Source organism: Piliocolobus tephrosceles, chromosome 13 (assembly GCF_002776525.5).
Source record: "Piliocolobus tephrosceles isolate RC106 chromosome 13, ASM277652v3, whole genome shotgun sequence".
NCBI classification, from domain to species: Eukaryota; Metazoa; Chordata; class Mammalia; order Primates; family Cercopithecidae; genus Piliocolobus; species Piliocolobus tephrosceles.
The window spans coordinates 12,399,798-12,426,123 of NC_045446.1; the positions used below are offsets into that span (position 1 = coordinate 12,399,798).

Here is a 26,326-nt window from a genome sequence, read left to right on the forward strand (position 1 = left end):
GCCAGCGCCAGCCGGCTGTAGGCATTCGGGGCAGTGTCTTCTGCGTCTCCTAAGAACCTCGGGAGCTGCAGCTCCAGCGCCTGGTAGCGAGAGGCGGGTTCCGGAGATTCCGGCCCCACTTCGTCCCACTGTGGTTAGGGGTGAGAAAGATCCCGGGCTGGGAGTTCAGGGACCTGGGTTCGAATGCTGGCTCCGCTGCTGTCTCGCTTCGCACTGTCGCGACCCCCTTGCTCGGTCTCAATTTTCTCTTTTAGAAAGTGGGCACCTTTCTCCGCGCTCTTCTTTCCAACGTGGTGGCTATAAAGGCACGAAAGCTCTTCAGAGGGCGCAGAAAGCAGCTGGAGCTCCTCGCCCCAATTTTCACCCATTGTTAGCTGGCATGAGCACCCAGCAGAGGAGTCAGGGATCACTCCTCGGGCGCCTGGAACGGTTCTTTGGTCACCTGAGCCGGACCTAGGCACAGGCCGAAGTCCGGGTCTGTAATGGAATATTGAGCCCCTCACTCCTGATGTTCCGCCTTTAACAGAAGCTACCTTTGAGAATAAGGAATCCTCAGAGCTGAGAGGGAGTGGACCCGAATTCCTGTACCAGCCCTGCCACTTACCTTGGCAAAGTCATTTTCTCGTTTTGGGCCCCAGTGTCACAGTGTTTTTGATTTGTAAGATGAGGGTTTCGGACTTATATCCTAAGTCTGGTGGTCCTCAAGATTCTTGAAGTACCCCAGTCCATCGGGGAAGGAGAGCAGCAAACTGATTTTCTATCCCTTTATTTATTTGTGGTTCTAAATTATAAAAGTAACACTGCAAGAGTCTGGAGTACAGCCTTTTTCTTTCTTTTTTTCGGAGACGGAATCTCACTCTGTCGCCCAGGCTGGAATGCGGTGGCATGATCTCGGCTCACTGCAACCTCCGCCTCCCGGGTTCAAGCGATTCCCCTGCCTCAGCCTCCTAAATAGCTGGAATTACAGGCGCCCGCTACCGCGCCCGGCTAAATTTTGTATTTTTAGTAGAGACAGGGTTTCCCCTTGTTGGCCAGGCTGCTCTTGAACTCCTGACCTCAGGTGATCCGCCCGCCTGGGCCTCCCAAAGTGCTGGGATTACAGGCATGAGCCACCGCGCCCAGCCTGAGTAGAGCCTTTTTCAAAGACTAAGGGCTGGATGGGAACTAGCATTTCTTTTCTTTTCTTTTTTTTTTTTTTGAGACAGAGTCTTGCTCTATTGCCCAGGCTGGAGTGCAGTGGCTCAATCTTGGCTCACTGCAAGCTCCGTCTCCCGGGTTCACATCGTTCTCCTGTGTCATCCTCCCAAGTATCTGGAACTACAGGCGCCCATCACCATGCCCGGCTAATTTTTTGTATTTTTAGTACAGACGGGGTTTCACCCTGTCGGCCAGGATGGTCTCGATCTCCTGACCTCGTGATCTGCCCGCCTCGGCCTCCCAAAGTGCTGGGATTATAGGCGTGGAGCCACAGCCCCCGGCCGGGAACTACCTTTTCTTACCCCTGGACCTGACCTGTTTTAGCTCAGCCAGGAGAATCCTTTTTCGCAAGAAATTAATAATATTTTGTGGCATGAAAATTATGTGAAACTCAGACTTCGGAGTCCATAAATAAATATTACTGGAACACAGCCGTGGTGCTCATTTGTTAAGATGTTTATGTGGCTGCTCTTGCACGGGCAGAGTTGATGACATAGTTGTGACAGAGACCATGTGCTCTACAAAGCCTAGAATATTTACTACCTGGACCTTTACAGAAGAGCTTGCTCACTGCTCCCTTAGAATGGGACTCTGCAAAGTGAGGGCACAACAGGAGGCCGAACCATGGTGAGCGCACCCTGGGATCACAGCCCAGCCTGCCCTCTTAGAACAAATGAGAGGATATTTTCAAGCATTTGCGTTGCAGTTTTCACTGGTTTCCTTTGTTTTTTGAGACAGGCTAGCTCTGTCGCCCAGGCTAGAGTGCAGTGGTGTGATCTCAGCTCACTTCAGCCTTCTCCTGGGCTCAAGCCATCCTCCCACCTCAGCCTCCTGAGTAGCTGAGACTACAGGCACATGCCACCACACCCAGCTAATTTTTTTTTTTTTTTTGTAGAGATAAGGGCTCACTGTTGCTCAGGCTGGTCTGGAACTCCTGGGTATTTATTTATTTATAGACACAGAGTCTATCTCTGTTGCACAGGCTGCAGTGCAGTGGCGTGATCTTGGCTCACTACAACCTCTGCCTCCTGGGTTCAAGCAATTCTTGTGCTTCAGCTTCCTGTGTACCTTGGATTACAGGCGCATGCCACCGTGCCAGGCTAATTTTTGTATTTTTAATAGAGACGGGTTTCACCATGCTGGCCAGGCTCGTCTCGAACTCCTGACTTTAGGTAATCTACCTGCCTTGGCCTCCCAAAGTGCTGGGATTACAGGCATGAATCACTGCTGGTCCTTTACTGCATTCTTCCTTTTCTCCTGTTTTGCTCTATTTCAGGAAGTAGGAGGGCTTATCTGTGTATTATGAGCAGGGCAATATAACTCTGCAGCTCTCTGTCAGGAAGGTGTGCCCAGGGTCTATTCTAAGTCTGTCACAGAGCAGTAAACCAGGACCTCTTCTAGGGTATGGCTTCAGATCCTTTTGGACTACATTTACTTTTTACTTTTACAAAGAAAAAAAAAAACAGTTGTGGAAGTAGATACTGTCAGATGAGTGAGCCTGCTGATCAAGATCTGTTATATTTCATTGAGGGATGGACAGTGTTTTAGGTGAACATCTGGTGACCTGAAATGTCCTCTGCCCTTGGAGGAATTGAAGAGGCAGTTCTTTTTTTTTTTTTTTTTTGAAACGGAGTCTCGCTCTGTCGCCGGGCTGGAGTGCAGTGGCCGGATCTCAGCTCATTGCAAGCTCCGCCTCCCGGGTTCACGCCATTCTCCTGCCTCAGCCTCCCGAGTAGCTGGGATTACAGGCGCCCGCCACCTCGCCCGGCTAGTTTTTTGTATTTTTTAGTAGAGACGGGGTTTCACCATGTTAGCCAGGATAGTCTCAATCTCCTGACCTCGTGATCCACCCGTCTCGGCCTCCCAAAGTGCTAGGATTACAGGCTTGAGCCACTGTGCCCGGCCGAAGAGGCAGTTCTAAGGCTGGGTAGTAAATCTCTGAGTTAAGTAGTTGAGTCACAAAGCTTCTAGGAAGCTGGTGGCATGATTTTCTCCTGCCAGCTTCATGGAAGCTTTTCCCCCAGTCCTTGGACTTTCTTTTTTTTTTTTTGAGACAGTCTCGCTCTGTCCCCCAGGCTGGAGAGCAGTGGCATGATCTCGGCTCACTGCAACCTCCACCTCCAGGGTTCAAGCAATTCTCTTGCCTCAGCCTCCCTAGTAGCTGGAATTACAGGTGAGCGCCACCACACCCAGCATATTTTTGCATTTTTAATAGAGACACGGTTTCACCATGTTGGCCAGGCTGGTGTTGAACTCCTGACCTCAGGTGATCCGCCCGCATCAGCCTCCCAAAGTGCTGGGTTTACAGGCTTGAGCCACTGTGCCTGGCTAGACCTTCCTTTCTCAGAGATTACTGCCAAGTTGGGTCACCTTGTGAAGTCCAGCATTTTCACCTAAGTAGGTGGACCCCTAGCATGGGGAGAGTTGGTATGGCATGACTGAGGGCCACTGAGAGGCCTGGGGAGGCACAAGGAACATGAGTTGCATGTTTTTGTTAGTAGTTAGGATGAAGTGCATGGCAGCAATGACTAATAATTCTATTTTTTTTTTTTTTAGACAGAGTCTTGCTCGGTCGCCAGGCTGGAGTGCAGTGACATGATCGTGGCTCACTGCAACCTCCGCCTGCTGGGTTCAAGTGATTTTCTGGCCTCAGCCTCCTGAGTAGCTGAGACTACATGTGCCACCACGCCCAGCTAATTTTTTAGTTTTAGTAGAGATGGGTGTCGGGGTTCACCATGTTGGCCAGGATGGTCTTGATCTCTTGACCTCATGATCTGCCCACTTCGGCCTCCCAAAGTGCTAGGATTACAGGTGTGAGCCACTGCATGCAGCCTATTTGTTTATTTATTTATTTATTTATTGAGATGAAGTTTCACTCTTGTTGCTCAGGCTGGAGTGCAATGGGCGCAATCTCAGCTCATTGCAACCTCTGCCTACCTAGTTCAAGCAATTCTTCTGCCTCGGCCTCCTGAGTAGCTGGGATTACAGGTGCCCACGACCACGCCCAGCTAATTTTGTATTTTTAGTAGAGATGGGGTTTCACCCTGTTGATCAGTCTGGTCTCGAACTCCTGACCTCAGGTGATCCACCTGCCTCAGCCTCCCAAAGTGCAGGATTACAGGCATAAGCCATTGCGCCCAGCCAAGAATTCTAATACTTGACTTCTACAATGTGCTACATTCATTTTCTCACTTGATCTGCCAACCTGTGGTCAAGGAAGTGCGTGGGCCTTGAAGCTAAACATACAGGATTTGGAACTCCCCACCCACTCACTGGGTCCACATACTAATTACTTTTCTCTCTCAGCCTTAGTTTCCTCATGGATAATATGCCTCCCAGGGTTAAGAGGAATAAATGGGGTCTTGTGTGTGAGGCTCTGGCGCTCGTAGCTGGTGTTCGTTATTCTTACTGTTCAAGTATTCTTTTTGCCATGTCTTTCTTGCAGGTGAGTCCTGCAAATAAATGTTAAGCGATTTGCTCAAGGTGCCCATTTCGCAGGGATTGGAGCCCAGGCCAGTTCTCTGAGCCTATCTTTGGGGCTAAAGGTGAGCAGTCAAGTGTTTTACTATGGGGGCTATTGGCTATTTCTTCTCTCTGTTGGCTGGTTCTGAGTGAGGGGCCTCAATGCAGGAAGCCACATTGTTGCCTTCTTGGTGTGAGTCCATGGGACAGGGTGACTACCTTGATGCCTGGGCCTGTGCTGCCTACATATTAGCTGAAAGCAGGGCCAGTCCTGCGGCTTTGCCCACTTGTCTAGGGTTTAAGAGCAGCTGCTCAGGGCTTTAAGCATTTGCCATGCCTGAAACCAGAGTTGGTTTCTGGGTTTATCAAGGACTTGCGGAAATCTCAAAATAAATCTCTTGCTTTCTGGACCATGAGTTGTTGCTTCCTCTTTTCTTCTCTGGACTTTCCCCAGAGGAAGAGAAAGCAGAAGTCTCAGGGCTGGAGACAGCTGAGGGGCATCAGCTGGTACAAGGTGTGGCGTGTGGGCAGTGGAGTGAAGGCCTGGTTACCTCTCCAGTGAAGATTAGCCCTGTAGAGCTCACTCTCTGGGGAAGAACTTTTCTGACTTCTTCCTGTCTAGTGTAATAGTGGGATGTTTGCTCTTTTCAGATTGTAATTTTTGCCTTCTTATGTTAGAACCCAAGGCCTGGGCATTTGCGTGATTTAGCCTGGATTTTGATTCCTGTCCCTTTTTTCCTGGGGGGGTGTGGGGTGGTAATTCTTTACCTTCTGGTCCTGTGAGGGGAGAGCAATCCCAGGACTCTGGGTCTTGGGGCTTGGCATCTGGGTCTTGGGGCTTGGCACTGCCAGGTGCTGGGGTGGGGCCTCAGTCATTGTGACTGAAGATCAGGCCCAGCCAGACATTGAGGCCTCGGGGGGGTGGCGCCCAGGCTGATGCAAGGGAACTGAAGCAAAAAGATTCCGTCCCACAGGTCAAGAGCGAAATCAGTGTTACCTCCTTTAGCCAGAGAACTGAGTGCACCTGAGCCAGTGGAGACTTGTGACTTCTCCTTCTTCCAGGAGTGCATGATCAGAATGGCATCGGGATGGTTCTACCTGTCCTGCCTGCTGCTGGGGTCCCTGGGCTCCATGTGCATCCTCTTCACTATCTACTGGATGCAGTACTGGCGTGGTGGCTTTGCCTGGAATGGCAGTATCTACATGTTCAACTGGCACCCGGTGCTTATGGTTGCTGGCATGGTGGTATTCTACGGAGGTGGTGAGTAAGAGGTCAGGAAGGGAGGCGGGATAGGGCCCAGACTGGACAAAGCTGCACTTTCCCTCTCCAAGGCTGGCCTTTGTTAATGTTGGGTTTGGGGCCATGTGGGTAGGGTGGGTTGGGCTGTCTCTGGGCCCAGCTGTCATTTGGGGGAGGAAGGGATTAAGACTGGGGGCATCTCAGAAGGATGGCTTCACAGATACTCTAGGGCAGGAGTTGGCAAACTTTCTGTAGAGGGTCAGATAAATATTTCAGTTTTGCAAGACATAGAATCTGTGTTGCAGGTACTCAGCTCTGCCACTGTATTGTGAGAGCAGCCATAGACAACAGATAAACACTAGTGTGGCTCATGTGTTCCCATAAAGCTTTATTTGCAAACATAGGTAGCGAGCTGGATTTGGCCTTTGAGCTGTAGTGTTTTTTTTTTTTTGAGACAGAGTCTCACTCTGTTGCCCAGGCTGGAGTGCAGTGGCGTGATCTCGGCTCACTGCAAGCTCCACCTCCTGGGTTCACGCCATTCTCCTGCTTCAGCTTCCCGAGTAGCTGGGACTACAGGTGCCCGCCACCACGCCTGGCTAATTTTTTTGTATTTTTAGTAGAGACGGGGTTTCACCGTGTTAGCCAGGATGGTCTCGATCTCCTGACCTCGCGTCAGGAGATCCACCCACCTCAGCCTCCCAAAGTGCTGGAATTACAGGCGTGAGCCACCACGCCCGACCTGAGCTGTAGTTTTTAACCAGCTCTAGAGAAAAGGAGATTGAAGCCTCTCATGGTTTAGTCAGGCCACCGAATGAGGAACTTGCTTGCTTTTCCGGGATCTTTTTTTTTTTTTTTTTTTTTTTTGATGGAGTTTTGCTCTTGTCACCCAGGCTGGAGTGCAATGGTGCGATCTTGGCTCACTGCAACCTCTGCCTCCTGGGTTCAGGCTATTCTCCTGCCTCAGTCTCCCAAGTAGCTGGGATTACAGGTGCCTGCCATCATGCCCAGCTAATTTTTGTATTTTTTAGTAGAGATGGGGTTTCACCATGTTGGTTAGGCTGGTCTCCAACTCCTGACCTCAGGTGATCCACCCGCCTCTGCCTCCCAAAGTGCTGGGATTACAGGCGTGAGCCACCATGCCCAGCCTGGGATCCATCTTTGTAATCTTTGTCCCATGCTTTCAAATCTATGCCTTGGGGCCCCAGTGAGCCTCATTTTCCCCACTTGCAAAATGGCAATACAATGCCATTGATGATAGCAGCTTATCATGTGCAGTTCACATATATCATCCCATTTTGTTCTTATAAGTTTGTGAGGTGGGCTCTGTTATGTTCCTTTTACAGATGAGGAAATTGAGAGTTAGAGAGGAGAGGCCAAACAGCTAAGAGGCAGAGCCTGGATTTGGACCTATGTTGCCTGACCTTAGTACCTGTATTCTTGACAGCCAACCTCAGTTGTGACAATTCAGTTTGATGAAATAATGATTGTCACAATGCTTTTTAGCCTAGAAACCGCAAACAAGCTGAATTTATTATTGTAAAAATAGAATGAGAGGTCTAAGAAACCTGCTTCTCCCCTCCACTTTTTTTTTTTTTTTTTTAGGAGACAGGGTTTCCCTCTTTTTCAGGCTAGAGTGCAGTGGGATGATCATAGCTTGCTGCAGCCTTGAACTGTTGGGCTCAAGTGATCCTCCCACCTCAGCCCCCCAAGTAGCTGAGAGTACAGGCATGTACCACCACGCCGGGGTAATTTATTTTTATTTTTATTTTTTTGTGGAGACAGGATCTTGCTGTGTTGCCCAGGCTGGTCTTGAACTTCTCGCCTCCCAAAGTGCTGACATGAGCCCCTGTGCCCAGCCCTCCTCCCTTTTTAATTTGAATCTATTTATTTATTTCTCTCTGTGGCCCAGGCTAGATCGCAGTGGCATGATCATAGCTCACCGTAACCTCAAACTCCTGGTCTCAAGCAGTCCTCCCACCTTGGCTTCCCAAAAAGTGCTGGAATTACGGGCATGAGCCACCTTGCCCGACCCCTCCTCCCTTTTTAACTGGCCCTTCTCTCCTCCCTTCATGGCTGACTGTTATCCCACAAATTACGGGAGGATAAAAGATGCCAAGGAGTTGATACCAGTGCCCTAGCATTTCCTGTTCTCTTGTTGGGAAACCGTGTAGGATCCTATCAGGGTTATTCCCTGATGTCTGGGTGAGCATGAGGGGAGAGGCTGAGCCCTGGGACTGCCCTCTCCTGGATGCTGAGCCCTGGGACTGCCCTCTCCTGCAGCGTCACTGGTGTACCGCCTGCCTCAGTCGTGGGTGGGGCCCAGACTGCCCTGGAAACTCCTCCATGCAGCGCTGCACCTGATAGCTTTCATCCTCACTGTTGTGGGGCTGGTTGCTGTCTTTACGTTTCACAACCATGGAAGGATTGCCAACCTCTACTCCCTGCACAGCTGGCTGGGCATCACTGCTGTCTTCCTCTTCGCCTGCCAGGTGGGTTCTCTCTGCGCTTCTCCTCGAGGTTCCCAGAGCCGTGAGCTCTGGTTGGGGGTTCACTTGCATGAGCACCAAATATTCCTTCTGCTCACTGCTTGGAGAGAACCTTGGAGGTTGTATCCTGTGGAATTGACAGTTTATTCAAGGGCTGTGGGAGGTCAGTGGCCTCAACTTACTCTGTTCCTTTTATCCCTCCCATTGCCCGTCTCTTGTCCCAGAGCCCTCTCTGCTAACTTTGTCATGGCACGTACCATGCTGACTCTAATCAGCCATCTGGCTTCCACTTTCCCCACTCCCACCTCTGTGAACCAAAAGAATTCTAGAAGTGCTTCCCATATTCTGATCTCAGGCCTGTGCAAGTGAGGAGTTTTATGAGCAAGGACTGGAAGGAAGCAGAGACAAACAAGGTGGTTAGGTTTGCTAGGAGTGGGATAGTAGCTAAACATGTCATTTACTGTTGCTGTTGCTTGGGTAATAGGCCACATTGAGGAAGCTAGCATGGTGGTGGGCAATGCCTGGTGGGAGGGTCTGAGTTGTGAAAGAAGATCCAGGGAGTAGAGATGGGGAGGAGGCGCTGCTGGAGTGGGTTGTACTTTGGTCACACACAACACAGTTGGGTGCGTCCTCCCTTTTGTCCACAGTGGTGCCTGGGCTTTGCTGTCTTCCTCCTGCCCTGGGCGTCCATGTGGCTGCGCAGCCTCCTGAAACCCATCCACGTCTTTTTTGGAGCCGCCATCCTCTCTCTGTCCATCGCATCCGTCATTTCCGGCATTAATGAGAAGCTTTTCTTCAGTTTGTGAGTGCAGTGGGGTCCCCAACTCTAAGGTGAAGAGGAGGGAATAGGGTCTTCAAAAGATACACCCTGTGATCACAGGATTCACCCAAGGGAGGAGAGCTTTTGGGGTTGGGCCCATTCCTGATCTGGAACATAACAGAATTGATCTTTCTTTAGGTTGAAATCGGTAAGTCAGCAGATATTTATTGAGCATCAGTTTGATTTAGCACCTGCTGTGTGTCAGAAACTGTCCTAAGCACCTTACATTCAATCCTGTCAATCACCCTACATCATTGGTATTGTTGTCATTGCTATTTTCTTTTTTTTTTTTTTTTGAGACGGAGTCTCGCTCTGTCGCCCAGGCTGGAGCGCAGTGGCACAATCTTGGCTCACTGCAACCTCCACCTGCCAGGTTCAAGCAATTCTCCTGCCTCAGCCTCCCAAGTAGCTGGGTCTACAAGAGCGTGCCACCATGCCCGGCTAACTTTTTGTATTTTTAGTAGAGACAGGGTTTCACCATGCTGGGCAGGCTGGTCTCAAACTCCTGACCTCGTGATCCGCCCGCCTCAGCCTCCCAAAGTGCTGGGATTACAGGCGTGAACCACCGTGCCTGTAATGCCATCATTGCTATTTTCTTTTTTTTTTTGAGACCGAGTCTCGCTCTCTCACCCAGGCTGGAGTGCAGTGGCCGGATCTCAGCTCACTGCAAGCTCCGCCTCCCGGGTTCACGCCATTCTCCTGCCTCAGCCTCCCGAGTAGTTGGGACTACAGGCGCCGCCACCTCGCCCGGCTAGTTTTTTGTATTTTTAGTAGAGACGGGGTTTCACCGTGTTAGCCAGGATGGTCTCGATCTCCTGACCTTGTGATCCGCCCGTCTCGGCCTCCCAAAGTGCTGGGATTACAGGCTTGAGCCACCGCGCCCGGCCTCATCATTGCTATTTTCAATTGAGGGAACAGATTCTGCAATAGGACTGTTCAGGTAAAAAGGAAAAAACAAAACAAAACAAAACAAAACAAATGAGGGAACAGAGGGGTTACGTAAACTTACCCAACAGCACACAGCCAGTAAGTGGCAGAGCTGAGACTCGGGTTAGGCAGTCTGAGCCTTGCATGCCTGACCACTACTGTCCATTTTTTTGAGGCAGTGGGGTATAGTGAAAAGCAACTAGGACTTAAGGTCAGACTGTGGTTTCGATCTTGGCTGTGCCATTTACTAATTATGCAACTTTGGGCAAGTTAATTTCATTGCTCTGAGCTTCAGTTTCATGGGTAAAAGGATTATTACAGCTGGGTGCAGTGACATGCACCTGTAGTCCCAGCTACTAGTGAGGCTGAGGTGGAAGGAGTCCAGCCTGGGCAACGTAGGAAGACCCTCTCTCTCTCCTTTTATCCCCCCTACCAAGAGATAGCATCTCGGTGTCATCATAGCTTACTGCAGCATCAAACTTCTGCACTCAAGTGATCTTCCCAATTTAGTCTCCTAAGTAAGCTAGGACTACAGGCATGGACCACCTCACCCAGCTAAGCTTTATTTTTGTAGAGACAGGATCTCACTATGTTGCAATGTTGCACAGGCTAGTCTGGAACTCCTGGGGTAAAGCAATCCTCATGCCTTGGCCTCCCAAAGTGCTGGGATTACAAGAGTGAGCCACTGTGCCTGGCTCATTATCAAATATTTGCAGGGACTTAGAAAGGGTGTTAAAATTCTAGATCACATGTGGCTCTGGGAAGGTTTTCTCACCCTCTCTTAGTGACATCGAGTCTCCCACTAGACAAAAATAGGTGGAAAAATCTCTCGAGGGCTCACATTGTTTTGTCATCTTCAGGAAGAACACCACGAGGCCATACAACAGCCTGCCCAGTGAGGCGGTCTTTGCCAACAGCACCGGGATGCTGGTGGTGGCCTTCGGGCTGCTGGTGCTCTACATCCTTCTGGCTTCATCTTGGAAGCGCCCAGAGCCAGGGATCTTGACCGACAGACAGGTATGGGTTCCAGTCCCACATTCCAGGGTGAGACAGGGCCAGGTCTAGAGAAGGATCTCCCACAAAAGACTGGGGCCTTGACAAGAAGACTAACCCTGTGGCACAGTGGGAAACTAAGTAACTTGAGGGTGGAGTTAGGGTGGCTGATGGGGAGCACTGGTTCCAAACCAGCGCATCCCAGCGAAATGCTGGGACTCCCCAGCATCTGTCCATTGGGCGACAGAATTTCCCCCCAAATTACTGTGGTTCTGTGGGGTGAAGTGTGGCCTTATCTTCTTCCCCAAGGAAGGGCTTGCCTATGACAAGGGTGTGACAAGGATGTGTATGTTCTCCTTTACCAGCCTGGGGGCTAGTCTAGTGGGATGGGTACGTGGTGACCAGCTGAGTGCTCAGAGCAGGTCTTGATGGGATGTAGGGAGATGGGCTGTGTACCAGGCTCAGGGACTTTGGGGCTTCCCTGAGGGATTTGGTGGCTTGGGTGGGGACCACCCTGCAGGTTGGGGGGTCTCTCTGAATAGCTTGGGCCTGGTGTGACTCCTGCATCATGTCATTAACTCCTTGGCATCTGCCTGTCTTTCCAGCCCCTGCTGCATGATGGGGAGTGAAGCAGCAGGAAGGGGCTCCCAGGAGCTCCTGGTGGCACAGCCTGTGTTCCCCAGAAGCTCTGCTCTTCCCAGGGCTCCCAGCTGGTTTCAGCAGGCAACTTTCTTCGAATGCTGGGCCCAAACTTCTTGCCTGGGTACTGGGCCCGTCTTCTCCAGCCGCTTGCTGCCTGTCTGCTTTTCTTGGTGGCTTTGGCTTCTGTACTCCTTGCGTCAGCCTCAAGGTCCTCCATTCACACGAGGTCCTCCTTGCTCTGGCCACTCTTGCTGCTCCTGTCTGAAAAAATCAGACTGATTTCCTCTTAAGACTCCTAGGGATGTGGTGAAGAGCTGGGACTCAAGTGCAGTCCACGATGTGAACCATGAGGGAGGTGAGGTATCTGTCCGCTTCCCCCTAAAGGCGTGCATTTCAGTTAGGCTGCCCCGCCACAGAGCAGGCTTCATCTGCTCTGCCATCCAGCCCCGTCTGGATGTGAGGTGGGGTGGAGACATCATGGGGTGATTGCAGAAGCGGGGAGTGGTGGCCCACACAGCTTCTGCTGAGGAGCTGACTGCTCTGAGCTGTTCTGTTTCGTACTGCTGCTCTGTGTCTGCGTGTATTGTGACCATGCGGCTCCACCTCTTCCAGCTGCTGCTACAGCTGAGGCCTGGATCCCGGCCTTTCCCTGTGACTTATGTGCCTGTCACCGGCAGGCAGCCCTACGAATCCTGGTAACCTGCTCTCCCAAGAAAAGAGCCTGTCCCCAGATGTCCCAGTAGCGATGAGTAACAGAGGTGGCTGTAGACTTCCTTTACTTCCCCTTGCTGGATCAGGGCCTTCCTTCCTCCTGCTGGGCAGATCTGGCCTTGCTCTCTTGGCAGGGCCCCAGCCCCTCTGATCACTCTGCAGCTCACCATGCAATTGATGCCAAAGTTGTGTCCTGTGTGCAGCAGCCCTGGGAGCCACTGCCACCTTCAGAGGGGTTCCTTGCTGAGACCCACATTGCTTCACCTGCCCCCATCATGGCTGCTTGCCTAGCCCAACCCAGTGTTCTGTGCCATGTTAGAGCTTGAGCTATTTTTCTTCTTCAGAGGAGGAAATACAGTGGGGAGGGCGAAGGGTCTTGCTCCTCTCCTAAGTGTTGCTGCTGTGGCTTTTTTGCCTTCTCCAAAGACGCACTGCCAGGTCCCAAGCTCCAGACTGCTGTGCTTAGTAGGCAAGTGAGAAGCCTGGGGTGTGGAGCCCACCTACTCTCTGGCAGCATCAGCATCCTACTCCTGGCAACATCAGGCCAACTGTCCGCCCCAGCCTCACATTGCCAGATGTTGGCAGAAGGGCTAATATTGAACGTCTTGATTGGCTGGAGCCTTCAAAGCCACTGGGACGTCCTCCGGGCACCTAGGTCCCATGACCAGCTCCCTGTCACCATAGGGGTAGGCATTTCACTGGTTTATGAAGCCCGAGTTTCATTAAATATGTTAAGAATCAAGCTGTCTTTGTTCAGGCTGCTATAACAAAAATATAATAGCCTGGGTGACTTAAACAACAAGCGTTTCTCTCTCTCAGTTCTGTAGGCTATAGACATCCAAGATCAAGGCACTGGCAAATGTGGTGTGTGGCAGGGGCCAACTTCCTCAGAGACCGTCTTCTCACCATAACTTCACATGGTGGAAAGGGCGTGAGAGCTCTCTGCGGCTCCACCCTCATAACCCAACCACCTCCCAAAGGCCCCATGTCCTAACACTACCATAGTCGGGGTGAGCCTTTCAACACAGGAAAGTGCGGGGGGACACAAACATTCAATCTCTAATAACAGCCCTCTGATGAAATGATGCTGTGGTTAAATGAGTTCTGGGCCAATGTGTAAAAGCCTCAGGACAGGTCTGACCCTCACAGACCTAGGGAGGGGCCAACCGGAAGGCACCAGAGATCCACATGATCCTCTGTCTTCATGGAATGGCATGTGTGGATTCACATGCAGCTCATTTATGTGCGGATGTCCTTAATTGCTAATGGCACTTGCTTATCTTGCGAGGAAGGAAATTTTTCCTATTTCATAATCTGAGAAAACAAGACTCAAAAAGGTTAAGTGACTAGGTTGAGGTCACCCAGCCAGGAAGTGACAGAGCTGGGATCCACATGCCACTGTCTGAGGCCAGCCTCCTTTGCAGCTGCTGGGCACACACCCCTGTGCAGGATGCCTTGTGATCGGGGACATATGGTGCAGCCAACAGACAGGACCCTGGGTAGAGAAGCCCAGGCACTGGGGGAGCCTACAGCCAATTTGGGCGAAGTAGGTGACAGGGGTTGGCGGGTGCAGGAGGCTGTTTCCTGCCAGCTAGTGGTGGAGCAGATGACCTGGGAGGGGCTGGGGGCCCAACCCTTGTGATAACTCCCAGTGAGTGAGCACTTGGACTGTGCTGGGCTTCATCTTCATCAGTTCATTGGAATCCTTTCATGTCCCCGTGAGGTGGGTACCATTCTGATTTTACAGATCCCAAGGGGCTAAAAAATAGGCCTTAGCTCATGTAACCAGGTTAAAGCAGAACCAGATTTCAGATCATGTGTATGAGTCAACAGCCAGTGCCTTTAACCACTCCCTACCCTACATGCGTGCCAGGCATGTGCTATTGGTCTCCACATGCACAGAATGCCCCTGCTCACCCTGGTGCCATCAGCGATTGCTCTAGAAAGAGACCTAGGGGCTGGCTTGGCCACAGCCCTCCTCTCCCCTCCCCTCCCCTTGCTTTGTTGCCCAGGCTGGAGTATAGTGGCATGATCATGGCTCACTGCAGCCTCGACCTCCTGGGCCCAAGCCATCCTCCCAACTCAGCCTCCCAGGAAGTTAGGACTACAGGCACACACTACCATGCCTGGCTAATTTTGTATTTTTTGGTAGAGCCAGGGTTTCACCATGTTGCCCAGGCTGGTCTTGAACTCCTGAGTGTAAGGGATCCCAAAGTGCTGGTATTGCAGGTGTGAGCCACCATGCCCAGCCTGGCTGCATTTTCTGATCTACAACTGAACCTTAGACTATGATTTATTTTCCTTCTGGTGTCCCAAATGCCCATTTGACCCACGAGGAGCCACTGAATTGTTAATTCGATGCTGAGAAAAGCCTTTCTACCATTCTTACACAAATCAAGTGTGTGTACTGGAAAAGGGACAGGTCGGGGGTCTCGGGGAAGCAGCCCAGCTGAGGAGACACTGATTTAGGGGCTCAGGTAATAAAGATCTGCCTGGTAGATGGGTCATGATGCCTGCAGCCAGCACTGTGGGCCCCTTTGTTTACATGCACGGGAAAAGGTCCCTCAGAGGAGGCAGTGGCTTTCTTGCTTCCATGTATTATAGTTTATTAACTTTCTTTTCCATGCTCATTGGGATTAAGGTGCGGAAGGCATTTCACAGGGAGTCTTAAAACCAAAATAGGATTGCCAAATAAAGGCTGCACAAGGAAAATGCCTTATCTCTGAAGCCCAGAACTGGCAGGGGAGGGCATGACCCAGGGACTCCACCCTCTCACAAAGGGAAAGGGCGTGCTGGAGAGGCACAGGGACCCACTCCAGCTCACTCTGGGTGCTGTCTGTAGTTCTGGAAGCTTGGTGGAGGATTTCCTGCTCAACTTAGAGGGTGGGCCAATGGAGCCAGGCCAGGGGAAGGTGACGGTTGGAAGGCAGAAAGAAGTGACAAAGGCCACCTCAGCACAGCAGTGAGAGGAGCTGAGGCCAAGGGAGGCAGTCACACACCCTAGCTCTGCAAGACCTCCAGGATGGCCCGGAGGATGGCAGCAGCTGCCACTGCCCCGGGGTCTGGCTGCTCCAGCCGTGCTGAGCTGATATAACTGGCTCTTCCGGCTCCAGCTTCCATATTCTTGGTGGCCTCTGCTGCAGCTTCAGCACTCTGGGGGATGGGTTGTGGGAGCAGGTTCAAGGGCAGGCCATCAGGCCTCCTCCTTCCTGCCATGGACAGAATGTCTCTGCCGTGCAGCCTGGCCCTGCACGCTCTTGCCCTGGCTCTGCCAGCACCCTCTGCTTTGTCACCAAATGGAAAGTTACCTCTCATCTACTTCCAGCAGGGAAAAGGGTCACCATTCACTGAGGCCCTGTCACATCCCAGGCAGTGTGCGGGGCTCTACATGTTTCCTTAGCCACATAACCACCTTCTGAGAGAGGTGCTCATCTCCATTGTACAGAGAAGGAAACTGTGATCCAGGAAGGTTATTAACTTGCTCAGGGTCACATGGAGACAGGAGTCTGGTGGCTAGAAGCCTGTCTCCCTGGGTGGCTGGGCCCAGCCTCACTCACCTTGACTGCTTTGTTCAGGACTTGCAACAGATCGGCTCCTGGGCTCTTCCAGGCTTGGAGCTCCTGCCCTGCTGCCCACAGAGAATCCAGCTGGACAAGGTGAGGGAAAGGGGGCTGAGCACAGGTCCTGCAACTGAGGGTGCTCTTTAGGGCTTACAGGCTCAAAAGGAGAAAGGTCTAGGGCCACAGCCTGAGTACACACCATAGTCCTGTCCCCTGGGGCAGCCTTTCCATACCTAGCAGGGAGAGAATGAAAGAGGCTCACTATAGGGAACCAAGGGAATCACTCCTGGCGGGGGGCAGATGTCACCAACCACCTCCCCCAGCCCACCCCTGGTCTGATGCACAAGGCTCCGGCTCACTTCTGCATGGCTTCCAGGCCGGCATCCATGGCAGCAGACCAGGCTGGGAGGCTGGTCTTGACCTTGAGGGGCTGGGCAGCCGCAGTCAGGAACAGGCCATAGAGCTGGGGAGGATGAGAACATTGAGCATGTGGTGCTGGCCTGGACCCCAGCCGGCCCAGCCACCTCCCTGTCAGCCTTTCAGCCCCCAGGCACCCACCGCTCCAGATGAGCCTCCCATTTTCTCCAGGAGCAGGACAGACAACTTGGAGAGCAGCTGGGCAGGGCTGGCAGGGGGTGGGCCCTCCTTTAGCCACTCCCGGATTGCTGCAGGCACAGAGAGGCGGGGAGGAATTCAGAGACCCTCCCGCCATCTGCCAGACTTCCAGCCAGCACCAATGACGGCTGGAAAAGGCTGACAGGGAGGTGAAATGAAGGCTTCCCAAGATCCCTTTCCACATTCAGTGTGCAGTCTAGAGAGGGGTGGACTGTATAACCGAAAGGGGCCTGGGGAGGTGAAGCCTGCCTCGAAGCCCCTCCACCTGACACTGTGTACTCCGCTTCCTGGCTTGGTTTTTTCTCCTTAGCCCTTTGTGCTAACATCCTCTGTTTTACCGATTTATCTTGTTGACTATCTTCCATCCAGAACATAAGCCATGAGGGCAGTGATTTCTGTCTGCTCTGTTCACTACTGTATCCACAGCTGAGAGCAGTGCCTGCCCCATGGCAGACACCAAATACCTTTTTCTCAAATGAATGATGCTGGACAGTTAAGAGCTTTTCACTGGTCTGGGTAAACTGAGAAAAATAAGGACAACAGAGTAAGTTTTGCTTGAGTTGTAAGTTATTCACTGTGAAGGATTTCATTTAATTCTAAGATAATAACCTCGTACATTTGTGCTGTTAAGAAGGTCACTGTTGGCCAGGTGCAGTGGCTTATGCCTGTAATCCCAGCACTTTGGGAGGCCAAGGTGAGCGATGGCTTGAGGTCAGGAGTTAGAGACCAGCCTGGCCAACATAGTGAACCCTGCCTCCACTAAAAACACAAAAGTTAGCCAGGCGTGTTTGCGCACGCCTGTAATCTCAGCTAGTCAGGAGACTGAAGCAGGAGAATCGCTTGAACCTGACAGGACGGAGGCTGCAGGGAGCCGAGATCACGCCATTGCACACTCCAGCCCAGTGACAGAGTAAGACTCCTTCTTAAAAAAAAAAAAAGGCGGCCGGGCGCGGTGGCTCAAGCCTGTAATCCCAGCACTTTGGGAGGCCGAGACGGGTGGATCACGAGGTCAGGAGATCGAGACCATCCTGGCTAACACGGTGAAACCCCGTCTCTACTAAAAAATACAAAAAACTAGCTGGGCGAGGTGGCGGGCGCCTGTAGTCCCAGCTACTCAGGAGGCTGAGGCAGGAGAATGGCGTAAACCCGGGAGGCGGAGCTTGCAGTGAGCTGAGATCCGGCCACTGCACTCCAGCCTGGGCGACAGAGCAAGACTCCGTCTCAAAAAAAAAAAAAAAAAAAAAGGCAACAGGTGGAAGGGGGGCTAGGGTTTTGTGGATGACCTAACTTGGAAAAGTCCCTGGCACCAACCTCTGGCCGCACGGCTGTGGGTGGTGCCACAGTCGCCATCACCAGCAGCCCGGTCCAGGGCATTCAGGTGTTCCTCCAGGCCCAGGAGGGTGCTGCACACCCGTTCCAACACCAGCGCCATCCGCTTCGAGGCCGAGCCTAGAAAGGGAGGATGGTGAAGAATAGGCCCACCAGGCCCTTCTCACAACCACACTTGACTGGGGTGGGAGATGTGGGTGCCAGGGCCCCTACCCACCCCACCGCATACCCCTGCATCCTTTGGGAAGCCTGTCCCTTCCCCAGAGGCAGGAGTTGGTACCTCCTACAGCAGTGGAATCAAGGGCCTCCTGGGGCTTGGCAGGGGCTACCCGGTTCCGCTTCCGCCCAGTAATGGAGACTGCGGCCACGTTAGGCCAGGCTACTGCAGTGGTTTCAGCATCTAAGTGCAGCAAGATAACTCTCTTAGACATGGCTGTCCAGCCAGGGATTCAGCAGGGCTTGGACCCCCCATCCTGGCCCTGGTGGACTGGCTCCCTCAGCAGCCCTGGAGGAAGGGAGTCCACCTCAACAAGCATGGACTGAGTGCCTACTGTGTACAGGGGTATGGAGAGAGGGTCCCTGGGGAAAGGGTCAGGCCTATCTGAGGAGGATCCTAATACCAACTCCTCCTAGTACCAGTGACAGCTGGAGAAGGCTGGAGAAGCCCAGAAAGGTCCTTCTTCACAGGCTGCAGAGCCCTGATTGTCACGGTCAGCCCTGATGGAGTCTCCAAGTCTCCCTGGCTCCTTCCAGCTACAAGGAGCCCTGGCTTGGGTGACCCCAGGTTCCAAGTCTCACCTATCAGTTTCAGGAGAGGCTCATCCACCAGCAGGAGGGTGAGAGAAATGCCAGGCATCTCCAGTGCTGACATGAAGGTGCCCACCAGGGCACGGGCAATCTTCACCCCGCGGCCCTCTGCAATACCACAGCATGGCGGTCCAGAAGGGAAAAATGGGCATCAGGGAAAGAAACAAAACAACAGAAAAGCAAGGACCTTGGAAGCTGGGGCACTGAGGTCAGGACGGGGATGGCCTGATTTCCTCCTGGCAGGCATCCCTCAACCCCACAAATGACCATGTTCCCTGGAGGTGTCCCCTACTTCACGGCAGATAATTACAGGTCTCATTTACTCAGTTTGTGCCAGGTGCTGGGTGCTGTGTTGAGTGTCTTACATATGTTTAATCTCACTTAATCCTCACAACAATGGTATAACGCAGGTACCATTATTATTACCCCCAATTTGCAGACAAGACAACAAACAGGCCGGGCACGGTGGCTCAAGCCTGTAATCCCAGCACTTTGGGAGGCCGAGACAGGCAGATCACGAGGTCAGGAGATCGAGACCATCCTGGCGAACACGGTGAAACCCCATCTCTACTAAAAAATACAAAAAAACTAGCCGGGCGAGGTGGTGGGCGCCTGTAGTCCCAGCTACTCAGGAGGCTGAGGCAGGAGAATGGCGTGAACCCAGGAGGCGGAGCTTGCAGTGAGCTGAGATCCAGCCACTGCACTCCAGCCTGGACGACAGAGCGAGACTCCGTCTAAAAAAAAAAAAAAAAAGAAAACAAACAGAGGCTCAAGGTATCCGGCAATTAGGTGGCAGAGAGACGATTTATTTTTTTTTTTTGTATTTATTTACTTTTTTGTTTTTTGAGACAGAGTCTCGCTCTGTCACCCAGGCTGGAGTGCTGTGGCTGGATCTCAGCTCACTGCAAGCTCCGCCTTCCGGGTTCACACCATTCTCCTGCCTCAGCCTCCCAGGTAGCTGGGACTACAGGCGCCCGCCACCTCGCCCGGCTAGTTTTTTGTATTTTTTAGTAGAGACGGGGTTTCACCGTGTTAGCCAGGATGGTCTCGATCTCCTGACCTTGTGATCCGCCCGTCTCGGCCTCCCAAAGTGCTGGGATTGCAGGCTTGAGCCACCGCGCCCGGCCTCAGAGAGATGATTTAACTCAGGCTTATCTGATGCACAGTCCGTGTTCTCTGCCATCACAAGGTCCTCCCTCAGCCCTTTCGAGAGGGCTGCAGACTCCCCTTCCCAATGCATGGCTCACCCAGGGAGCGAACGGCAGCATCGGCTATGATGCCCAGTTCCAGGAATGACAGGCCACCCAGGTTGTTGACCAGCATCACAACGGAAGAGCCTGTGGGTAGACATGACACCCCAGGTGAGACCCTCTGGGCGTCTCCTGCCCAGAGGTGTAGGAAGGGTTGGGAGACGTGGGCGAGAGGCTACCCACCGGGCTGCACAGGCACATGGGATGCGTTGGTGGTGTCTGTCATGTGGTCGAGCATGAGTTTCACAATCTCATCAGCAGTTGCCATCTGTCACAGCGAGCCAGGAATGAGCTGCATCTGGGAGGCTTTGACCTTAGGGTGGCCTGTGCCAGGGCGACCACTTACCTTTATCCGGCGCACACCAGCTTCCCCGTGGATCCCTGTGGATAGATGTGGTCACTGCTGACCCACTCAGGGCCTGGGGATTTGCTCATCGTTTTTATCAAGGGCCCACACGGTGCTGGACTCACACAGTAAGTGGGCGGGAGTCGGGGATGGAAATGGACAGAATAATGAAAAACATGGTCTCTGTTCTCTGGGAGCTCGTAGCTTGGTGGTGGAGATAGCTTTAATTAGAGGTAGTCAAGGTGGAAGCACAGGGGAGGAAGCAGAAAGCTTTGCAGCCAGGTGATCTTTGAAGAGCCCTTGAAAGAAGGGTGTATTCTGGCAGGGACAGGAGGGCCTGGGAATGGTAGGCAAAGTCAAGGAGGTGGGCAGCGTACAGAGCTCCACGCGGCCAGAGCCCTGGGTATAGACGGCAAAGCAGGTAGGAATCGGGCAGGTTGGGCCAGGCTGGGCCTCAAATGCCCAGGTAAAAATGCTAAGACCACCTGGGGAGAGGACCAGGTTGATGGCTCTCAGGGTATACAAGGTGGGCAAAGTCCAGGGCTAAGGGGCAGGCAGGGCTGGGATGGGTGGCCACAAGCTTACCCAGGCCCAGCTCCACCTCATCGGCTGAGAGCTCGAAGGTGGGTTTGGAACCAGGGACGCTGCAGGAGGATAAGCTCACCCCCAGGGTACCTATGAGAAACAAGGCATGAAGGGATGACTGTTCTACTCTCAGCACTGGGCATCAGGAAGGGCGGCAGCAGCATCTCAGAAGCCCTGCCCACAGACACCCCCTTCTCTGAGAAAGCCTGCCGGACTCTCCACTCAGCCATGGTACCCAAGGCCACCAGTCCCCAGGAGCTCCCCCAGGGATACCTTCCCTAGACCCCTGGGAAATAACCCGGGGAGCGCCACTAGACAGCCAATAGGAACCTGCTCCTCTTCCCAGGGCTGTTCCAACCTTCCCCACTCTCCTCCCCAACTCCCAGGCCGGCACTCACCCATGGCCTTGGCGACCACGTTCACCTGCTTTGTGATCTCCTCCAGCCCCACACCTGCCTCGGCCAGAGCACCTGCCACCTGCAGCCACACAGAGTTAAAAGCCCCAGCGGGGCGCGTATCACTGTACCACATGGGGTAGAAGACAGGCAGGGGGTGAGTTTCTTGTTGGGAAGGGGGAACCTCTTAGGATTTCCACAGTCAACCTGGCCCATCACATTTAGGGCAGAAGAGCAAACTCCCGCCATTCACATTGTACCTGCCAGAGATCTTCAAGAATTCTAGTCTGTTGGAGTCAGAAGAGACTTTACAAATGGGGAAATGGACCCAGAGAGGGGAGGTGACTTGTCCAATGTCACACAGCCAGTGGGTGGCCAGTTTCCCAACTCTAGAGTTCCAGAGTTCTCTCTCCCATAGCCTTGCTATTGTGGGTCACTTTACCCGTCTACCCATCCATCCATCCAGCCAATTTTTACCAAGCATCTAGTATATGCTGAAAAGGAAAAAAGGCAACGAAGTCACAGTCCCCACCTTCAAGAACTCACAGCCTGGAGAGAGGCTAGGGAAGCAGACACGCACAGATGGAAAATTTATGTGAGGTGGTAATTACAATTACACTAGGAGGGGCTGCCAGCCAGCTCAGGGTAGTGGGGAGATGTAGATCAGGGAGAGCCTTCCAGGTGGGGAGACATCAGAGCTGGGCCTCTGCAGAATGGTAGGAGTTAGCCAGGCCAAAAGGAGGCTGGACAAGGAAAGAATTTTCCAGGCCACAGACACTGCATAAGCAAAGCCAGAGATGATCCACAGCCTGGCAGGTACAGGAGATAGCGTGAATGGACCATAAGAGGAAGGCAACGATGGCCGGGTACGGTGGCTCACACTTGTCATCCCAGCACTTTGGGAGGCCGTGGAGGGCAGATCATTTGAGGTCAGGAGTTTGAGACCAGCCTGGCCAACATGGTAAAACCCCATCTCTACTAAAAATACAAAAATTAGCCAGGCGTGGTGGCAGGCGCCTGTAATCCCAGCTACTGGGGAGGCTGAGGAAGGAGAATCGCTTAAACCTGGGCAGCGGAGACTACAGTGAGCCAAGATTGTGCCACTGCATTCCAACCTGGGCAACAGAGTAAGACTCTGACTCAAAAGATAAATAAACAAAAAATAAATAAATAAAAGAAAATTTAAAAAGAGGAAGGCAGGGATGATGGGAGATGAAGGTGGGGAGTCAGGGAGCTGGGGTGAGGGCTTGTGTTGATTCCAAGGACCCAAAAAGGCTTTCAGTGGATGAACCTAGTCAGATACACATTTTTTTTTGAGACAGAGTCTGGCTCTGTCGCCCGGGCTGGAGTGCAGTGGCTGGATCTCAGCTCACTGCAAGCTCCGCCTCCCGGGTTCACGCCATTCTCCTGCCTCAGCCTCCCGAGTAGCTGGGACTACAGGTGCCTGCCACCTTGCCTGGCTAGTTTTTTATATTTTTTTTAGTAGAGACGGGGTTTTACCGTGTTAGCCGGGACGGTCTCGATCTCCTGATCTCGTGATCCGCCCGTCTCGGCCTCCCAAAGTGCTGGGATTACAGGCTTGAGCCACCGCGCCCAACCCAGATACACATTTTAAAAAGACACCTCTGGCAGTAGTGTGAAGAATGGATGAGCAAGGCCAGAAGGCAGGAAGCAGGCAGGGGAGCCCAGTGAGGAGGTGGCTGCAGCCATCAGGCATGAGCAGATGAGCCCCGAACCAAGGCAAAGCAGGAGGGCGGGGTTGGAGGAGGATGTCTGTTACATACATTTGGGAGTAGAAGCGCCAGAACTGGACAACTGATTGGGTGTGGAGAGGAGAAGGGGACAAGTTTGGGAAAATGCCTCTATCTGGGCTTAGGTAGCTGAGGGGATGGTGGGGCCTTCTGAGATCAGGGAACACTGGAGAAAAAGAAGCAGCTTCTTGGGGAAGGGCTGGAAAGGTCCAGTTATAGGGTGCTGCCAGGCAAGGGAAGGCTGAAAGGGGCTGGCCAGTCTGCGTCTCCGGTGGAAGCCCACCTTGTGTATAAGCACCGTGCCACACAGCCCCCGCCGGCCTGCCTTCTTCAGGACGGTGAAGGCGCTGTCATCCCCGATCACCACCATCTCCACTGGGATACCTTCAGCGCGGGCCTGCTCCCGGGCCAGGCCAAAGTTGAGCCGATCCCCAGTGTAGTTCTTCACGATGAGGAGGGTCCCCACTGCGGGAGCAGCCGGCAGGGCTCAGCGCGCTTACTGTGCCCTCCCCGTCGCAGCCCCTCCTGCATGCCAGGCTTACCTGTGCCGGCCTGGGCCACTGTCCTGATGGCTGCCAGGATGCTGCCCACTGCTGGGGAGGTGAACACGGCTCCTGCGATGACCCCGGTCAGCATCCCCTTCCCTATGAAACCTGGAGGTGGAAGGGCTGGAGTGAGCATGCCAGGTGGGACTCACGCCTGTAGTCACTGGGGCTTCCCACGCTCTGGGGTTCATGGTTTGGTGAGCCCTACTGTGTGCTTGGTGCTCAGAGATCCCCCAGGTCTTCAAATGGCTGACTCCTTCCTAGGAGGCACCTTAGAGAGGCCGTCTGTGACCTCCCAGCTTGAAGCAGTCACCAACTCCCTCCCCAGGGACTCACTGTTCCCCTGCCCTGTTTGACTGTCTGTACTAAGTCACTCAGCACCCTCTGAAATGATCTCATTTACTTTCGTGTTTACCTGGCTATTGTCTATCTCCCCTAAGTAGAATAAAAGCTCCACAAGGGCAGGGACCTTGCCTGTCTGGTTCATTGCTGTATCCCTAGTGCCCAGTACAATGCCAGGTACACAATGGGCTCATGAGTGTTTGCCAAATGAATGGATTTTGCTGAAGGAAGACAGGAAGGGGACAAATGATGTGCATCCTAGTCCCTGCCCTCCAGCAGCCCTCAAGGAGAGTTCGCGTCCCTGGCTCCACGTGTGGGGCACGGCAGGTGGGAATTCAGAAGAGGGGTGCTGCTCTAGGCTGGAAGAGTCAGGAAGCCTTCATGGAAGAGGGGGTGGGTCTGCTGGGCCTGGAGGGTCCAGAAGATTCATGGAATCACCGACTCTCAGAGCTAGAAGGACTTGAGGGATTGTTCGGCCCAACTTCATACTTTTGTAGATGTAGAAACAGATTCAGAGAGGCCATGATGGGCCCCTGATCCCAGCTGGAGGGAGTGGGAAAGTGGGAATCGGCCCCAGTTCCTGACTCTGGGCTGGGGTCCGTCCTGCACCTCATGGCAGCACTGAGGATCTCACAGGAGGCCCTGTCCACTCCACCAGTACCCCCTGCCCCACCCCAGGGTACTCACCAGCATGGGCAGGCTCATGGCCAGAGCCCCCACCCGACAGCAGTGCCACCCGGCCCTTGAGGCTGTCCAGGTCAGAACGGAGGGCCACGCGGTGGCCCTGCAGGAGCTGCAGGTTGGGGTTGCAGGCCACCAGGCCAGCAAGGGCGTCATCAGCACAGCCAGCCACCGAGTTCACCAGCTTCTTGGAGGTCTGCAGGGGAGGAGTGAGAAGGATGTCAGAATGTGGTCAGCACAGACACCTCCATCCTGCCCAGCCACACTGCTGTGGTGTAGACCCCTCTCCCACATCCACCTAGGAACTCCAGGAGCGCAGGACTTCCTTGAGTTGGGCGACATCTTAGGTGGATATTTCTGTGAGTTTTCAATAATGTGTGACTTTCTATTCAGTACCTAATTTATGATGTGTCTTGCACCATACCTTCAATTTATTCGAAAAAAATGGCTGCAATACAAAGAAAATGGGGGAGTTGCTGTCTGCAGTGTAAAATATTTTAATAAAACTGGGGCCCAACACCTTCTTCTGTCAAAAGGAAGAAAAGCCACAGGCTGAGGCTCCAATGCTGGGGGAGGAGCTGAGCAGGTTTCACAGCCACCGCTGCTCCCTGGTGCTCCAATGTGGGACAAACATTTCCCCAGCCTCTTGGCATGCCAGGCCCAGCGCTAGACAGTGTGTAGAGATAACGGCCCAGGTGCAGTGGCTCATGCCTGTAATCCCAGCACTTTGGGAGGCTGAGGCAGGCAGATCGCTTGAGCCCAAGACTTTGAGACTGGCCTAGGCAACATGAGACTCCATCTCTACAAAAAATATGAAAACTGATCCAGGCATAGTGGTGCATGCCTAGAGTCCCACTACTGGGAACGCTGAGGTGGGAGGATCGCTTGAACCTGGGAGGTCATGGCTGCAGTGAGCTGTCATCGTGCCACTGCACTCCAGCCTGGGTGACAGAGTGAGACTCCATCTCAGAAATAAAAAAAGAGATAACAACGCTGTTCCTGCCCTCAGGGGAAACACAGCAGAGGTCACAACCACCTGTGGTGGGCACTGCTACGCGAGGAGTGCACGTGCACCATGGGAGCATGGAGGCGGGGCCGCAGCCTCCTGAGGGGCCTGGAGGTCTCTGTGAAGGATAAGCAGGATCGGGGTAGGCAAAAGGGCGCAGGAGGCATGGGGGGAGGGAAAAGGGAGGCTCTTCCAGGCAGGGGGAGCATAAGCCAAGGCCTGGATGAGTGAATAGTGTGGTGGTGCCAGGAAGCATGGTTGACCAGCAAGGAGGGGTAAGGAGGAGAGGGCTGGCCACAGGCAGCCTCAGGAGGGGTTGTGGGCAGGCTGGTGGAGGGTTGCAGAGCAGCACCGCCAGGCTTGACTGAGTGGATACGGGGTGCAGATACAAGTGAGTAGCGTGGGGGCCAGAATGGAGCGTGGCTTGAGCTCTGCTGTTACAGGGACTTGGGTTCAAATCCCACTTCTGCCTCTGATTAGCTGCAGGAACTCAGGGAAGATAACATCATTGTTGGGAGCTATAATTCTTCCACTGTAAAATAGGCATTTACTAGAACAGAGTATATGCCCGTGATATAGTGGAAACTCAATCACAGGAAGCGACTCCCTTTTTCTTTTTTTTTTTTTTTTTTTTTG

General features: G+C 53.0%; 2 protein-coding genes across 8 annotated transcripts in view; one reads left to right on the forward strand and one right to left on the reverse strand.

Moving 5' to 3' along the window:
• Positions 1-13,220, forward strand: LOC111524305 (cytochrome b ascorbate-dependent protein 3). 6 transcript variants are annotated; one of them, XM_023189451.1, is made up of 7 exons: positions 1-140; positions 4,643-4,742; positions 5,722-5,920; positions 8,180-8,388; positions 9,033-9,187; positions 10,993-11,149; positions 11,731-13,220. In XM_023189451.1, the coding sequence occupies exons 3-7, from the start codon at positions 5,728-5,730 to the stop codon at positions 11,752-11,754; spliced, it is 738 nt and encodes a 245-aa protein (XP_023045219.1). In that variant the 5' UTR covers positions 1-140; positions 4,643-4,742; positions 5,722-5,727; the 3' UTR covers positions 11,755-13,220. The 6 variants fall into 6 exon arrangements, with proteins under 6 accessions (XP_023045219.1, XP_023045223.1, XP_023045220.1 ...); XM_023189455.1 differs by having other exon boundaries at positions 12,380-12,466; XM_031936673.1 differs by lacking the exon at positions 1-140 and adding an exon at positions 2,351-2,369.
• Positions 7,814-26,326, reverse strand: part of TKFC (triokinase and FMN cyclase) — a 22,257-nt gene continuing 3,744 nt past the window's right edge. Inside the window, exons 3-18 of one of the 2 annotated variants that reach the window (XM_023189450.2) lie at positions 24,691-24,880; positions 23,659-23,769; positions 23,400-23,581; positions 21,369-21,447; positions 20,971-21,060; positions 20,386-20,420; positions 20,223-20,307; positions 20,037-20,126; positions 18,781-18,897; positions 18,263-18,382; positions 17,965-18,102; positions 16,597-16,703; positions 16,398-16,501; positions 16,238-16,271; positions 16,036-16,125; positions 7,814-8,512 (exon numbers count right to left, since the gene is read on the reverse strand). In XM_023189450.2, the coding sequence (XP_023045218.1) occupies positions 8,480-8,512; positions 16,036-16,125; positions 16,238-16,271; positions 16,398-16,501; positions 16,597-16,703; positions 17,965-18,102; positions 18,263-18,382; positions 18,781-18,897; positions 20,037-20,126; positions 20,223-20,307; positions 20,386-20,420; positions 20,971-21,060; positions 21,369-21,447; positions 23,400-23,581; positions 23,659-23,769; positions 24,691-24,880 (1,605 nt within the window). In that variant the 3' untranslated portion in view covers positions 7,814-8,479. Of the gene's footprint in view, positions 8,513-14,601; positions 15,632-16,035; positions 16,126-16,237; positions 16,272-16,397; positions 16,502-16,596; positions 16,704-17,964; positions 18,103-18,262; positions 18,383-18,780; positions 18,898-20,036; positions 20,127-20,222; positions 20,308-20,385; positions 20,421-20,970; positions 21,061-21,368; positions 21,448-23,399; positions 23,582-23,658; positions 23,770-24,690; positions 24,881-26,326 lie in introns of those variants that run through there. The other variant, XM_023189449.1, reaches the window with a different exon arrangement.